At 29.7% G+C, this 15,558-nt stretch overlaps 1 protein-coding gene across 1 annotated transcript; it reads left to right on the plus strand.

The window, feature by feature from the left end:
• Window positions 1-2,095: 2,095 nt before the first annotated feature.
• Window positions 2,096-15,206, plus strand: LOC100571600 (ABC transporter G family member 20). The gene is made up of 12 exons (XM_016808769.1): window positions 2,096-2,280; window positions 2,341-2,434; window positions 3,956-4,102; window positions 8,739-8,872; window positions 8,965-9,187; window positions 9,386-9,551; window positions 9,641-9,753; window positions 11,562-11,632; window positions 13,301-13,389; window positions 13,455-13,637; window positions 14,545-14,631; window positions 14,703-15,206. Exons 1-12 carry the CDS (start codon window positions 2,111-2,113, stop codon window positions 14,933-14,935), a joined length of 1,710 nt encoding a protein of 569 aa, XP_016664258.1. The 5' UTR covers window positions 2,096-2,110; the 3' UTR covers window positions 14,936-15,206.
• The last annotated feature ends 352 nt before the right edge of the window (window positions 15,207-15,558 follow it).

A 15,558-nucleotide genomic window follows, 5' to 3' on the forward strand; every position in this document is an offset into this window, starting at 1 on the left:
GATTTAAAAAGAGGCAGAATAATAGTGTCTTTATATGTAGAAGGGTATTTTCCAGAGACCATAGAAAAATTAAAAATAATAGTATAAAGGTATTGAAATTGTGTCAACAGTTTTTTTAAGAATAAAATTTGACAAGTCATTTTTAAAATAAGAAGTATACTCTGGTATTTGGCGAACGAAATTTGAAATTTCAATGGGGTATATCGGATCTAAATAGATAGAATCACTTATATGGCAGTTTTGGTTCAGTTCCTTCCAATTTAATTTATTATAATTACTAGTATTAATCTCATCAGAAATATTTTTTCCAACATTAATATAATAATTATTTAATTCGTTTAATATTTCAGATTTGTTAGTTAAAGTAGTATTTGAAACAAAACTATTCAGACAGTTTATTGGAGGTTCTTTTTTCTTAGTACTATAAGAGACTTCATTTATTAATTTCCATGTTGTTTTCATATTGTTTTTAGTTAGAGAGATTAGATTACTATAATATAAGCAACGCGCTTTTTTAATCAATAGGTTCAAAAGATTTCTATATTTGATATAATATTGTCTAAGATTTAAATCAAAAGGTGAATTAAGTTTTTTCTTATAAAGTTTTTGTCTATTTTTAATTGAGATAAGAAGACCATTAGTTATCCAGATTTTAATTTTATGGGTTTTTTTAAATTTACTTTTTGAAATAATAATAAATATCAATAAAATTTTATTTGTTGATTAAACAAAGCTTGAAAATTTAATAAAAGGCTCCTAGTATATTGTTTCAAAAGCAGATGAAAAGTATTAAAAATCCTTAGTCACAGTTTTTTTTTTATAAGCATTTAAAGTTCAAAAATTGACAAAAAAATGGAAAAATCACGAAAATTAGCAAATTATTTTGAGTTAAGAATTCGTAAAAATTTTTCTTTTTAAATCTAAGATTTTAAAATGTAATACAAGATTCCTTATAAGATTATCTACCTTTATGAAACAAAAAATATCTATAAGAAAGCCAAATTAAATTTTTATGATCGTTTGAAATTCATATTTTTACAACATTTGATATTCACTCGATTTCTTATGTAACGATTTTCTTATTTTGTTGTAATTAAAAAACGAATGACTGTAGATACTTGAAAATTTCACTGAATGTTTATATTAGTATTTACTATATACGATGAAATTTTGAAAATAATTTGGCACTTTTTGAGCTGTTTACGGACATGGTCAGTTTTCAATTTTTTCAATTTTTTTTTCTATAAAATATCAATAAAGTTTTATCTGTTGGGCCAAAAAGTGTAAAAATTTAATACAAGGCTCCTGATATATTGTTACAATAGCAGTTGAAAAATATTAAAAATACATAGGCACAATTTTTTTTTATAAGCATTTAAAGATCAAATTTTGACGAAAATTTATCAAATCTTAATTTGAAAAATTATTTTGTAGTTAAGAATTTATAAAATGCTCAATTTTTGTATATATGTATTAACAATTTAAAACAAGATTGCACGTAAGTAATTAATTGTGTTTCCAAAATATCTAAAATATACATTTACACAGTTTATTTTTATAGTCATGTTAAGTACAAATTTGGACGAAATTACATATTAATAAACCTAGGATAACTATTTAAGTTATTTTGTCGTGATTGTATAATATTATTCGTGGGTACTTGAAAGCTCTAAAGTATACTATTATATATCTATGATTTTACCACGGTTTTTTGTTGATGTATAACGCGTTATAACTTATAAGTACCTAATAGATATTATGATATGATTAATTTGGAATTTATTATAGGTACCTATTATAGGTCAATTTTTTTTAATACCATAGATAAGTATATATATGTCTAATACATAGACTGATATACCGTCTCCGCTCAGAATCGTTTTTCTTATACAGTGATATTATATCATTGAATTCAAATTTAATACTGTCCATTATACAGTGACCCACTTCTAACCTACTGTACAGCAGAGCGACATCCACTTACCCACCTTTTTAAATTTGAATACAAAGTTTAATTTTTTTAAAACGTTATTTTAATTTTTCTAAAAATGTGCCCATTTTGCCCCATAATAATTCTGGTAAGATGAGAAATACTATAGTTATATGAATTATGGACTTTTTAATAACTGTTGTTCTATTATTTATTTTATTTTTACATTTTTTTCCTTTTAGTGGTGGCCAAAGTAGAAGAGTATCTCTTGGTGTTTGCTTATTGCATAATCCTAAGCTTATTATATTGGATGAACCTACGGTTGGAATTGAACCTTTACTAAGACAAGAGTAACTCATTGAATAAAAAATAAGTTAAATTCAATATTAAAAATTCAAAATATGTTCTAGAATTTGGAATGGGTTTTTAAAGATGGTCGTAGAACAACATAAGACAATCATAATAACTACTCATTATATTGAAGAAGCAAATCTAGCTAATCGTGTAAGTCTCTACATTGTTGTTATTTTTTTTTTATTTGTGTACAAGTACTTATGTCTTATGTAATTATATTACGTATTTAATTTAAAATATAAAGTATGGCAAATAAAATCAGATAAAGTACAGCTAGTATACATCTGTATAATTTTGCTTGAAAACCAAAATATCATAAACGTTTAATTTAGTTGAAGTAGCTTTATGTTTCTTGTTGGCACGGGAATCTAATATGAACATTTTAAGATGGCTGGATTTAACATAATAATTTTACATGCAATATGCTCACTATTTTAACAAATCATTCCACAACTTTAAATATCATCAAATATTTAATTAGGTAATTTAATTCGTCTAAGAGAATGTACCCGTGCATATTCGTTTTGAATTGTCTTCGGCTAACAATCTTATAACTAGAAAATTCGAGTTCAGCAGAACCAATTATCTATGTGTTGTTTTATTTAATATAAGTGAATATAGTTACTCATTATAAATCTGAAAGTAAGAATATTACCCTCATGTGTTTGTACAATGGTTTTTCACAATATATTAATTTTTGAGCGAGTTGTGATCATTTTTGTAGGTATTGTTATAATAATATGTTACTATTATATTAGAATTATTCACAAAATGCTTGAAAATTAAAATAACCAACGTTCAAACATATAACATAAATGTTCAACTTATTAGGTTTGTCTATAGGTTTATTCACTCTAATATCACCTCTAAAATGTGAGCTAACAACACAACAGTTGTTTCCGCCGAACGAATAATTGCCATATTGTAAGATTGTAAAATTATGACAACACATGAGGGTGTGGCATTTTTTTATTTATTTATAAATTTATATTTTATGCAATACATAGTTACACCCATGATAATTTAATAATTATACAACATAATAAAGAAGCAGTATAGTAGCTTAAGAACAAATATATCTAACTATGGTTGATAGGTCCTTAGAAATTATAAACATTCAATCAACTATAAAATTGCAATTTGTATTTATACTGTATGGCAAAGATAATAATATTTAATTATAAAACCACTCTTAACTATACCAAGAAAATAATATCGTATACCTAGCTACTATACTTAATCAGAAAAAATAGCACTGTTAGTCTATTGTAAATAAATAACAATCAAACATTAAATAAAAATAATAATACCATACATTCATACATAATTTAAAATAGAAGGAAATAATCAATGAATAACAATTTAAGAATCCAGAATATATGCTATCACCAAACCAAACTGACAAATAATGAGCGTGTTGGACATTTAATATTTAACAGTCTAAGTATTATGACGTATAGTATGATCAGAACTAACTGTTTAAAATTACGAAATACACGTTCGCAAACAGTTTAGAAGTAGGTAGTAAAACAGTGTTTCTTAACTTATTTATTATAATTTGTCATTTGATTAATCCCTTCTACAAAATATTACGTATAGAAATGTATAAACATTTTTAAAAAAAAAACATAATATGTCTTTTATTTAATGTTTTAATTATTACTGTTGTAGATTGGTTTAATGAGAAATGGAGTACTGGTAGAAGAAGGAGCTCCCGAGGACATTATTTCCAAATATGGAGCAGATTCGTTGGAATCAGCTTTTTTAACCATATGTTCTAATCAAGATTTAAATGAAGCACCAATAGTATATTTTGATGTAAATATTTTTTTATTTTTTTTATTTTTTTTATTTTTTATTTTTGAACAAAACATAATATTTACAATCTGTATTTACATGTTATACAATAAGTAAATGTGATGGGGATTGATTTACAGGAGGGGAAGTTGCCCATTGGCCACACCCCGAATGTAAATATTAACCCATTTTGTATAATGTAATAACTTTATGCACTTGATGAAATTGCTATTTTTGTGAATAGGCATTGTGTTAAGGGGGCTACAAATGGTCCATTTTTAAGGATATCGAACTAATATGTACTGTGCGTACCCACACCCACACGAGCTGTGATGAGGTTGTGTGCGTGGGACGCCTATATTTCATCGGAATTATTTCACGTGGAACAGATATTTTACGGAATGTGAATGTAGGAAAATATTATTTTTGAACAATATGTACATGAAAATTTTTATGTTGAAATATGTATTGTTGAACATTTTTTGTCAGAACAGACATTTGATGGAATGATACGTTAATGAAACAAAAAATACATGAAATCAATTGTGTTTAACAACCATTGCTCTGAACAACATTTTATGGAATGATACTATTTGTAACTTTGGTAGATAAGGTATTAACGGATTGTCAATTTTTAAAGGTTACCAATTTAAATGAAATAATAACGAATTACAAATACAGGTTGTTTATAATTGTCAATAAAAGTATTCAGTCAAAATAAAAAGTAAAATTTGATTCACAATGGCGTACAACGCGAGTATAAAATAACGAGGTTTTTGGTAGCACGGCGTAACGTTAGGTATCGAAGGAGCGCGGTGCGTTGCGATGACGTACATCCGAAAAAGTGAGCGTTGGTCGGTCGGCAGCGGTCGCGTCATGGAGGCAGTTGTAGGTACACGCAATATACAAAGTTAAAGGAGAGGGGCGCGCTGATACCGCGGTTACAAAATGTCGTTGTTGTGGGTCACCACACTACTCCCCCCCGGGAAGTAAAAAACGGATTTGTTTTTTTGAGATGGCATTGGCAGCGTATGAGTGGTCGGTCAGTGACCGGTTCTCGCGGAGCACGTATGCTGGCTTGAGCCTGTCGACGGAAACCCATACTTGGCGGTTGTTGCACTGCAGCTTGAAGTTTTTGTCGTGTCGCTCTAAAACTGCGTGTGGTCCCTCGTAGCGAGGTTGCAGAGGTGGTTTGACTGCGTCTATTCGAAGGAATACATGGCTGACGTTGGATAGGTCCTTTGGCACGAATATTGACCGTCTCGTGTTGTGGTTTGTACCGGGCGTAGGTCGCAGTTGTGCCATGGCGTCGCGTAACGTTGCGATTAGTTCCGGTGGGCTCGGTGTTGGTGGTGCGGGATTGAACAGCTCTCCAGGCAACCGTCGGGTAGTGCCGTATACCATCTCCGCTGGGGCTAGGCCGACGTCCGACTTGACCGTACTGCGCAAAGCGAGCAAAACTAACGGCAATTTGGTGCTCCAGTGAGTGGACTCTTGTGTGGTGAGCGCGTCCTTAAGCGTTCTGTGCAGTCGCTCTACCATGCCGTTCGCCTGGGGGTGGTACGGGGAGGTATACGTAAGTGCTGTATCTCGAACGTTTCTGACAGTGCCCGGAAGAGATCGGCCTCAAATTGTCGTCCTTGGTCCGTCGTGACAACGTCGGGTAAGCCGAAACGCGAAAACCACTGACTTACTAGGGTGACAGCGACGGCGTGGGCGGACATATTTTCAAGTGGCCAGGCTTCCGGCCAACGTGTGTACCGGTCGAAAAGGTTTTTAAAATGGGTGATTTAACTAAGGGAGTGGGTGGACGATCCCCGCTTGGGCCTGGCAAAAATTTGGGCTGCTTGAATAACCTATAAATATTATATAACCAGCCCAAAATTGGGCCAATTTTTATTTCCAGTCCTCACCTGGTTTCTAATAACTGGTTTGAATTTGTCAACAACTTTACTTTACATCACCATTTTCATTTTTTTTACTTTAATACCTTAACATTTGGCCAAAATATATTTATTATTTTGTAATTTCCAAGGCTTGCATTTCAAAAAAAAAAAAAATCGTTTCATCTTATTTAGAATTGACATATTGCATTATGTCTTGTTTAATGATATAGTATAATATATTTTATTATTCGTTATGTTTTGTTTTGCGGTATTTAATTATTATTGATTATCGCTTTCTGTTATAATTATGTTTATAAATTTCAATCGTTTTTTGTCAAATATAACCAATTATAATCATACGTTGTTATAACATTTGCAAGTCCTGGTAATTTTCAATTATACTTAGAAAAAAGTGGAGAGAAATTTAAAAGAAGAACAAAGTTGGTAAGAAGTAAATAGTTGTTGACAAATACAAATATGTTTTTGAAATTTTGATCGGACTATGAGGTAACATTACTACAATGGATAACAAATTGGAACTTTTGATATAAATAAGTAAGCAGATATTTTAACGATATTAGTGTAGTTAGTAAAAACATATTATACTTTATCTGTACTTGAGCATCACCTAGCATGAAAACATTTATATAATTTGAAACAAAATATAAGTATTATTTTATTAAGACATTCGAAAATGTTTCGTAAAAAAGACAGAAAACAACATTACTCTAGTTAATATGTAAAACAAAAGTTTCAAAGAATTCGGAATCATTGGCTAGATCGATATGTATATATATATATAATATATATAGCTAGGTAGGTATATATTTTAGGTACCGCGTGTCCGTGAAAACTGGGTACACTCTATAACTCAGTTACCTACGTTACTCAGTACCCTATACATATTTTAGAATTTTGTTCGGGGAAGATTGATGATCCAATAAACTAGTTTCGTGTCCCGCAAACAGAATTAAAAAATATCTAGGTATAGGGTACTGAGTAATATGGGTAATTTAATTATACAGTGTACTCTGTTTTCGTGCACATACGGTATAAAGTTCTTTTAATATAAGGACAACTCCTATCTCTATCACATAAAAATTGTTTTCGTTGTCAGTTATAATTTACAAAAAAATTCTATAATTATCATATCTTGATTTATCATTATTTGTTTATATCATAATATTGTAATGTGTGTATTTGTTATCAGTGTATTATAATATAATACTAATTAAATAGGTATTTAATTAACTATGTAAATTAATATCTGCATGAATTTATCTCAATGGACCGTGTTGCGAGTGTATCTTATTAAAAAGTTCTTGAAATTTCTAATATTTAATTTGACCAAATGAAACAACAAAATTTGTCTATTTATGTATAATCGAAGAATATATGCTGTGGTTAATCTCGATTTAGCTTAGTTAAATTATCTGGGATAACATTTTAAGAATAATTTATTATTAGTAAAATAATATTTATTACACAAAGTGTTTTAACTGTATGGCTGAGATATGAAAAAAAACTATCAATATTTTGACACAGGGTTTTACATAATATCGTCCGCCGCAACAAAGAAGGTCGTATATCTGATTTTACAAATTTTTTTTGTTTTCAAGTTGTCATAACTATTTTTGTGTAGTTCCCGCAAAGACGGTAGTAACTGCATTTTATTGTATAGAACGTCTTTTATTATTTTAAGCTACTATCAGTTTCACAGGAACTACACAAAAACTAAAAAAACTAAAAAATTTTGAAAACAGAGATACGACCTTCTTCGCGGTGGTGGACGATATTAAGTTCATGAAGGATGTTCAGTATCGTTCACTAATATCTACAATAAATTATTGCCTATGACATAACCTATGGGATATCATACATAACTATATACAAAAATATACTATACTCTGTCCAGCGAGAGAACGCACAGATTCTGCGCATCCCCCCGCGTCACCTTGCTATCAAAATTGGTTCCCCTATGGCAGGGTTGCGTGGGAGAACCAGTTTTGGTTGGTGCGCGGCACGTTCTCTCGCTGGACAGAATATATGTAAACTTATGGTTTTTATACTTTTTGGTTTCCATAAATAACATGTAAAAATCTAAATTGGAATACAGTAGAACTTCCATATAACGGTCACCGATGGGACTGTAAATAATGACCGCTATTTAGAGGTGGGCCGTCCTACAGAGGTAGAATAACACTAGGATACACTCGACGGGACCAAAAAAATTTACCGTTACATAGAGGTGACCGTCCTATAGAGGTGACCGTTAACGGAAGTTTTACCGTATTATAATAGGTAAGTAATATGCATATATTGTATACACATATACTAACTTAACAATACTTAAAAATAAATTAACCTAATAAGGAGCCTGGTGTCCTGGTGTGGCGCGGTGGTTGGCCACAGTCACTAATGTGTGCTGTAGGGACGCATCGTCCGACGTCGCTAGTTCCCGGATGGGTGACCATTTGGGTTTTTAGCAACAAATCCACGCTCTCCACATATACACGTATTGTTAAAAGCCAACCGTAACCCCTCCTCCTCCAAATCCATAACCAAAACCGTAACTCTCCCTTACAAATTATAATGGATTAAGTTACCGAAGCTTTAGACTAGGTTATAATAATAATAATAATAATAAATAATAAAAAAATAACCCAATAAATATCAGAGTTAATATTTTTCAAATGTTACGCATTTTTACCATATTTTGCTTTACAAATTTAATTTAAATCAAACTGTTTTAAAAATATTTGTATTATTAGAAACTACCTACAGAAGTTCAAAAAACGGATAAGATGCAGTCAACTAAATTAATGGAAGCTGGTAAAAAAGTTGATTTTGTAAGAATTAAAGTTTTGTTTAAAAAGAATATTCGTGCATTATATCGTGATTACTGGTAACTATAGTTGAAGTATAATTGTATTTGAATATAAATGCTATGATAAATTTGTATATTAAATATATAAATATATTAAATATATTTTATAGGTTATTTTTTACTGTGTGTCTTCTTCCCATCATACAAAACACCATCTTTTGTAGTTGTATTGGAGGAAGTTTTAAACGAATGGAAGTAGCAATACAAAATGATGAAATTAATATAAATGATTGCAAATATTTTAACTCCAGTAAATGCATTTTTGAAAATAATTCAAGTCAAACAATGAGTTGCGTTACTATAAACTATCTTGCGTCACTTGACTATAAATTAGTAAGTAGAAAACAAGGAGTTTATCATAAACCGTTTAAGAGCTAAATATTTTCATTGAGTTTTATAATGAGCCAATAATGTTCCAGTAGAATAAATAGGTTCATTTTTAGACGATTAAATAATGATCATAACTGTGTTTCAAATAATTGGGCAGGTAGTTTAAAGTGTCAATTGCATACTTACCAATTATTTATTTAGGTTGAAGTCAAAGATCGTTATACTGGTGAAATGCTCGTGAACAATAGCAAATTTTTAGCATTTATACATTTTCCAAAGAGCTATACCCAAGACTTGATCATGTTTATTGACCGTCGTAAAGAATATGGTATGCAATCGCTGGCGTACATGTATTTTGCCAAACATAGTATGTAAATACAATTTTAGTATTTTTATATTTGTTTACAATGTATTTTATTGTTGGTTATATTATACATTACCTTTTTGTAATTTTAGATATGTTGTTTAAAAATCAAATATTGATGGATGTAAAAAATGCAATCCATTATCTAATGCAGACAACTTTATATAGTTGTTCCAATAATCCACAAATAGCTACTTTGCCCATGGTAAGATTGACCATTAGTTTAAAATTTTAAATGTACTCATACAATTACCTAATCATTTTGTAAGATACGTGGCCACAATAGCCACATAGTTACATATTATTCAGCTGATTAAAATGTAATGGAATCTATTGTTTATTACATAATATTAAAGCACGGTATACACACATGGAATTTCTAAAGTCAAAAAAATAACAATTTGTTTTACTGAGTATTTGAAAAAAATATTGGGCTGAGGGCTTCAAAGAGATTGTCAGGCATTCCTGGGATTTTTCTAGTATCCATAGACAGTAGGTACAAATAAGGTGCTTAACTGTAAAAGATTCTCCACAGGTTTGGCACATTGTTGGTTTTTCACTACGCGTAAGATGACCATGGGGTTATACGCACCTAGTCTGTTAATAATTATTTCATCTTTTCGATGGGATGAATAAGGTTTAGGCCAGTATTTGGTAGTATTTTGGATTTCTCTGAGTTTGTACGATAGGTGCTAACATTCCTATGGATGTCAATTAAGTGAGTAGAAGGTGCGTATTTCCGTCCTATGGTTATTTACTGTTATTTTGTCAGCTTTTTCATTGCCATGAATTCTACAATGGCCTGGTATCCACTGTCCATATAAACCATATGTTCTTGTTAGGCGTTAACTTTTGAAATTATGTTACTTATTTGCTATATACTATGTTACCTATTAACTGTTAGGGTGGTCGAGTGCAAGTTATACTTAATTTAGTTAACAGCGCTTAGCGAATCTGTACAAATGTCAATTTAATGGCTACGTGGACTCCCTCGAGGAGTGCAATGTATTCCGCTGTATTAGCTAGTTTGTAAGATGAGGATATTATGTCATGGTCATAATTTATGATAGCAACACCTGAGTTGGTTTGGAAGCATTTGTATAGATTTGTGAGTTGAGCAGTGAAAAGACCAACATTTCGTTGAATAAGTTTTTATATATAGTATTTTTCGTTTCTTTTTTTCTATATGCTAGACTGGTGTACCAAAGGAGGCACCACACTATTATCTCGTTAGTTAATTCGATTTGATATAAAATGTATTACTGTGGTAATACAATAAAAGAAAAATCAGGTAAAATAAATTATTCACGTCAACATATTTGATTTTGATATGTTATTGTTACTTTAAGTCAGGGACTGGAACTGAACCTAAAAGAACCGGTTCTGGAACCGGAACCTAAATTATTTGGAACCAGTACCTTTATTTTTTTTCATCAAAGAACCAGAAACGAACCGGAATCGTTATTTTATTTTTGGAGAACCGGTACCGGAACCGACACCGATAAATTCAAAAGGTTCCAGTCCCTGCTTTAAGTTTAAAGTGTATCTTCGTAATTAGTAATTGTAAACAAAGAACGATTTTGAGCAGATTTCGGTAACTTATACCAAAAATGGTTATTTTTAAAAATAATGATGTATAGTAATATGAAACTTTTGGAGTACTTGTTCTGTTCAAAATTTAATTTAAAACAAAACATATATTTGAATATAATACTTACTTAAAAATAATTTTGTTCAAAAAGTTCATTATATAGTAAGACCATTATAGTTTCTTTAAATCTAAAATTATAAATATAGGTATAAATTGATCATCATCATCATCATCATCATAATCCATTATTATATTTCATAAATAATTTAAAATAATGATATATACTTAATTATATTAATCTTTTGTGTGTATATTGGTTGTAACAAAATTATTTGGAAATTATGGTTTTATTATTATTCCATTTTTGCACAAATTTGTTAAAATGTATAGCTGCATAATATACCTATATATATTTTTTTTAGGAGTTCAACATATTATATGGAAAGGATGTGAAAAATCACGGTAACAGTACAGCTGCGATTTTCATAGCAATGTGACTATTATTATTATCTTTAATTAACTTAATAATTGTTCATACCAAGAGTCAGTTGCATTAAGATTTACATTTATAATATTTACACATATTTCTCACCACTCACACATGATATTGTTTAAATGTTTCTTGATTACTCATATATAGGTATTTTTACCATGTGTATTAATGATATCGAAACTAATCATTTATCAACAGACTGTGTCGAGTGGTTAAAAAAATTTAGAAATTGTTTACAAAATTAATTACAAATAACGTTACTATTTTTTTTTTGAGTTTGAATAAAAACGCTTTAGTTTTAGAAAAAAAGTTGAAATAATGTCGAAAAAATGCGTCTTTAAAAAGTTGTCTTTTTAAATTGTCCAATACTTTTTGAGATCATTGAAAAAAGAACACAAAACAATTGAACAATTTTCATTTAACCTTCTAACCATTAATTTATTCTTTGAATACAATAGTTCATTAATGGCTCAGATACATTTCAACTCTAGTATCTTTAATATTGTTAAATATTTATTGTTTTTAAATAAACTATAAAGATAATTTTTCCATCACTTCATGTAGGTATAAATATTTTGTATTTTAGTTAGCGATTACAGACATTTTATTTCCCGAATGAATCAGAAATGTTTCATATGATACACATAGTCGCAATTTGGGAGGAAGGGCTTGGAGGTAATTATCCTAGTGAAACTTCCAGTTTTCAAATTAGCACTTGTACAACTTATGTCATTTGTAGACTTACTAAAATAAAATAAGGGACCTCAGAACCCCCAGCTACTTCATTGAAATTGTGCTACTGATAATGCAATATATAAAAATTATTAAAATTAAAAATGTATGTTAGTGGTAGACACAATAGGTATAATTGTTTCATCACATTTAAATTGGTCCCTAGTTAAGATTGATCGGACTGAGCGGTTATGTGTTTTTAATTATTTTGGTACCTATTCAATATATAATTACTTCATTTAATTCAACAATATCTATCTTTTAAAATTAAATGATGTGCATTTTTCATGTACTAATATAATAGCTGTACACAAATTCCTGCTCTTATACTACGGCCCACGAGAGTCCATACGTGAAAACGCGTCTGTCGGTGCGCATCGGTTCCCATTCCATACACCGAATCATACCGATCGGAAGCCGGCTGGAAACGATCGCCGATAGGCGTAGTTGACATTCGTGAATACGTAGCGACAACAGTAAACACGTTTACGAAATTCGACTAATTCTTTTTTATAACTGGCCTTTTGTGTCATTTACGTTATAAGTTTATAACGTATTTTTTTACGAGTTTTTTGAGAGTTTTTTTTTATTCAATATGAAGAATCATATAACACCCCCAAAACAACAATTAATTAGCTGTGTTTTTATGAGCCGTTGTATTCACGTTGTCGAGTGGTGGGAATAGCACTATGGTGGGAGAAAATTCGACCAGCAGACGTCGGGTACGATGCGCGGCTTACGTATGGACTCTCGTGGGCCGGAGTATAGATTACCTAATTATACATTGAAATTATACACCTAATTGTTATACATAAGTTTAATATTTTGAAATTTCCAAAATAGTCAGAGATATAAATAAATTTATGTAAATGTAGTGCTATAATATTTATAGTTTACAAAAAAAAAAATATTTGTTATCACAGTTATTATTTTTAGGGGAGCGTATTATTTTAGTAGTATTTATTCAATAAGCATAATGCTATCAGAAAAAATGGATGGAATCCTTGGTCGATCTATGTTTGCAGGTAATTTAACTTAATAGTATTTTAGCATCCGAAATTATTAAAATTGTATATTAATTTTTTTTCAGGTGTTACAATATTGGAATTGCTTATTTCAATATTTTGTATGACAAATGTTTTAATTGTGGGCCAATCATTTATTCCTATTTTTATCGTATACGTATTATATCCGAACCCTATTATCCTATCCAGTGGTATATTCATGTATGTCATACTGTTGATAATTATGTCATGGATAGGATTTCTCTTTGGTGTGTATAAACTATTAAGTAAAATAAAAATTTATTAATTTATTATGTTGATAAGTATAATTAAAAGCTATTCATTATTATTCACGTCAATGAGACATACATATTTACACACGTTAGTACTACATTTACAGTTACAGCAAGACTAAATTTCAATCAAAATTGCTAAAACATTTTAGCATTTGAAATTTTCCTTTCGAATATTAATCAACGTTAAATTATTTATAACTAAATAAAAATATTTTTAAAACTTATTATTTTTTTATAGCATCGACTTAAATTTGTATGCTATTTAATCAAGTACGATTGTATTCGCTTCTTATCTGTGTTTTAGAACTTTTTAAGACTTTCATGACCACATGGGATTTGACAATTTTTTATCGCAAAATATAGTGACGTGTGACTTCACGTACGTTCGTTACGGATTTCCAAGATTCTTAGCCGTAGTTTATCTTTAATTACATAAAGTGTTCGGGGACTCACGCACACTAATGATCAGTCACTACTCACTACACGCACAGTCACACAGAACTCACGATGGATAAAGAATTTTTCAGAAATCAAACCCCTTAAAAATGGTTAAATAGTTTCAAAAACATATCTATATGATTCAATATTTGTCCGTGCTAGTAGCATGCTTAATCTTTTTGGAAAAAATTTACTCCATTACTTAATACTGAATTCAAATAGACAAAAGATTAAAATGAACATAATGCATATTATTTTCAAACATAATTTACATAATATTAGTTTATTATATACATTATATTATATTATTATATTATACAAATATTACATATACATACCTAGTTTTTAAATATTCCACTCACCCATATATTGTTATTTTTATAATTTCATGTTTCACAATCTATAAAAAAATATATTTAAGTATTTTTTTTTTTGCTTATAGGCCTACTTGTTGCTGGATTAACACCAACTAAATATTTTGGTGCTTATATTATGAATAGCTTGGCTCTACCTCAGATGTTATTATCGGGTACATTAGCAAATCTTGTTGTCATTGTGAAACAATAGAAATGTAAATAATATTTTTTAAACTGTTTATAGGTGGGGTATGGCCAATTGATGGACAGGCAAAGTTATTGAGGTCGGTATCTGAGTTACTTCCTATGCGGTTAGCCGGGAAAACGATGAACGACATAGTATTGAAAGGTTGGACGTTGTATCATCCATCGGTCATAATTGGTACCACAGCGACGTTTGTCCATGTTGTATTATTATTATTAGTTTTAATTGGTCTAAGTAAAGTAAAAAAGGACATGTGGGTTATACAGAAGTAAGAGCTTTGGACTCAATCAAATATTTATTGTATTTGTTATTGAGATATTCATGGCAATTGGCTGATGACTGAAAATGGTTACCTACTGAAAAATACTATAAGGTCGTAAAATATAACAAATTATTCATGTTTAATTATTTTAAAAACGTATGGTACATATTATTATATTATTTTGTAAAGATAGGTTTTTATAAAATACATGAGAAGATAATATTTGGTTCGTGTGATTTAATTAACTGTTCAGATATTAAATCGGTATTTAAAGTTTGTTATTTGTATTCCATTTAATACATGTATATGCCATACATGTTAAGTTTTTTTCCAATAGCATATTGTTATTGAAAATACTGCTGCCTCGATATCATTGGCTTTCTCGTTTCTATATATTAATGAACCAGAATGCCCTGATAGTACATATTATAAACACACAAAAGAGCGAATTATGATCCATTTATGTTTCATATTTCTTAAGGACATGTATAGATATTTTTGTTCGTATAAATTGAATAATATAATATTATCTTTCTAAATAATAAAATAGTAAAATAATACATATTATCATAGGCGTAAATCACCTAAAAATATCAGGAGGGCTTAAGCACCAAAATTTTTTTGGAAGAAACA

This window comes from Acyrthosiphon pisum, chromosome A1 (assembly GCF_005508785.2).
Source record: "Acyrthosiphon pisum isolate AL4f chromosome A1, pea_aphid_22Mar2018_4r6ur, whole genome shotgun sequence".
Classification (NCBI taxonomy): domain Eukaryota; kingdom Metazoa; phylum Arthropoda; class Insecta; order Hemiptera; family Aphididae; genus Acyrthosiphon; species Acyrthosiphon pisum.

What these genes read in the sequence shown, in the direction of transcription:
- LOC100571600 (XM_016808769.1), top strand. Translation starts at nt 2,111, where the DNA reads ATGGACTTTTTAATAACTGTTGTTCTATTATTTATTTTATTTTTACAT. An exon ending in CACCAATAGTATATTTTGAT is followed by an intron (nt 4,103 to 8,738) that starts GTAAATATTTTT and finishes TTGTATTATTAG; the next exon opens with AAACTACCTACAGAAGTTCA. An exon ending in TGGTCGATCTATGTTTGCAG is followed by an intron (nt 13,390 to 13,454) that starts GTAATTTAACTT and finishes ATTTTTTTTCAG; the next exon opens with GTGTTACAATATTGGAATTG.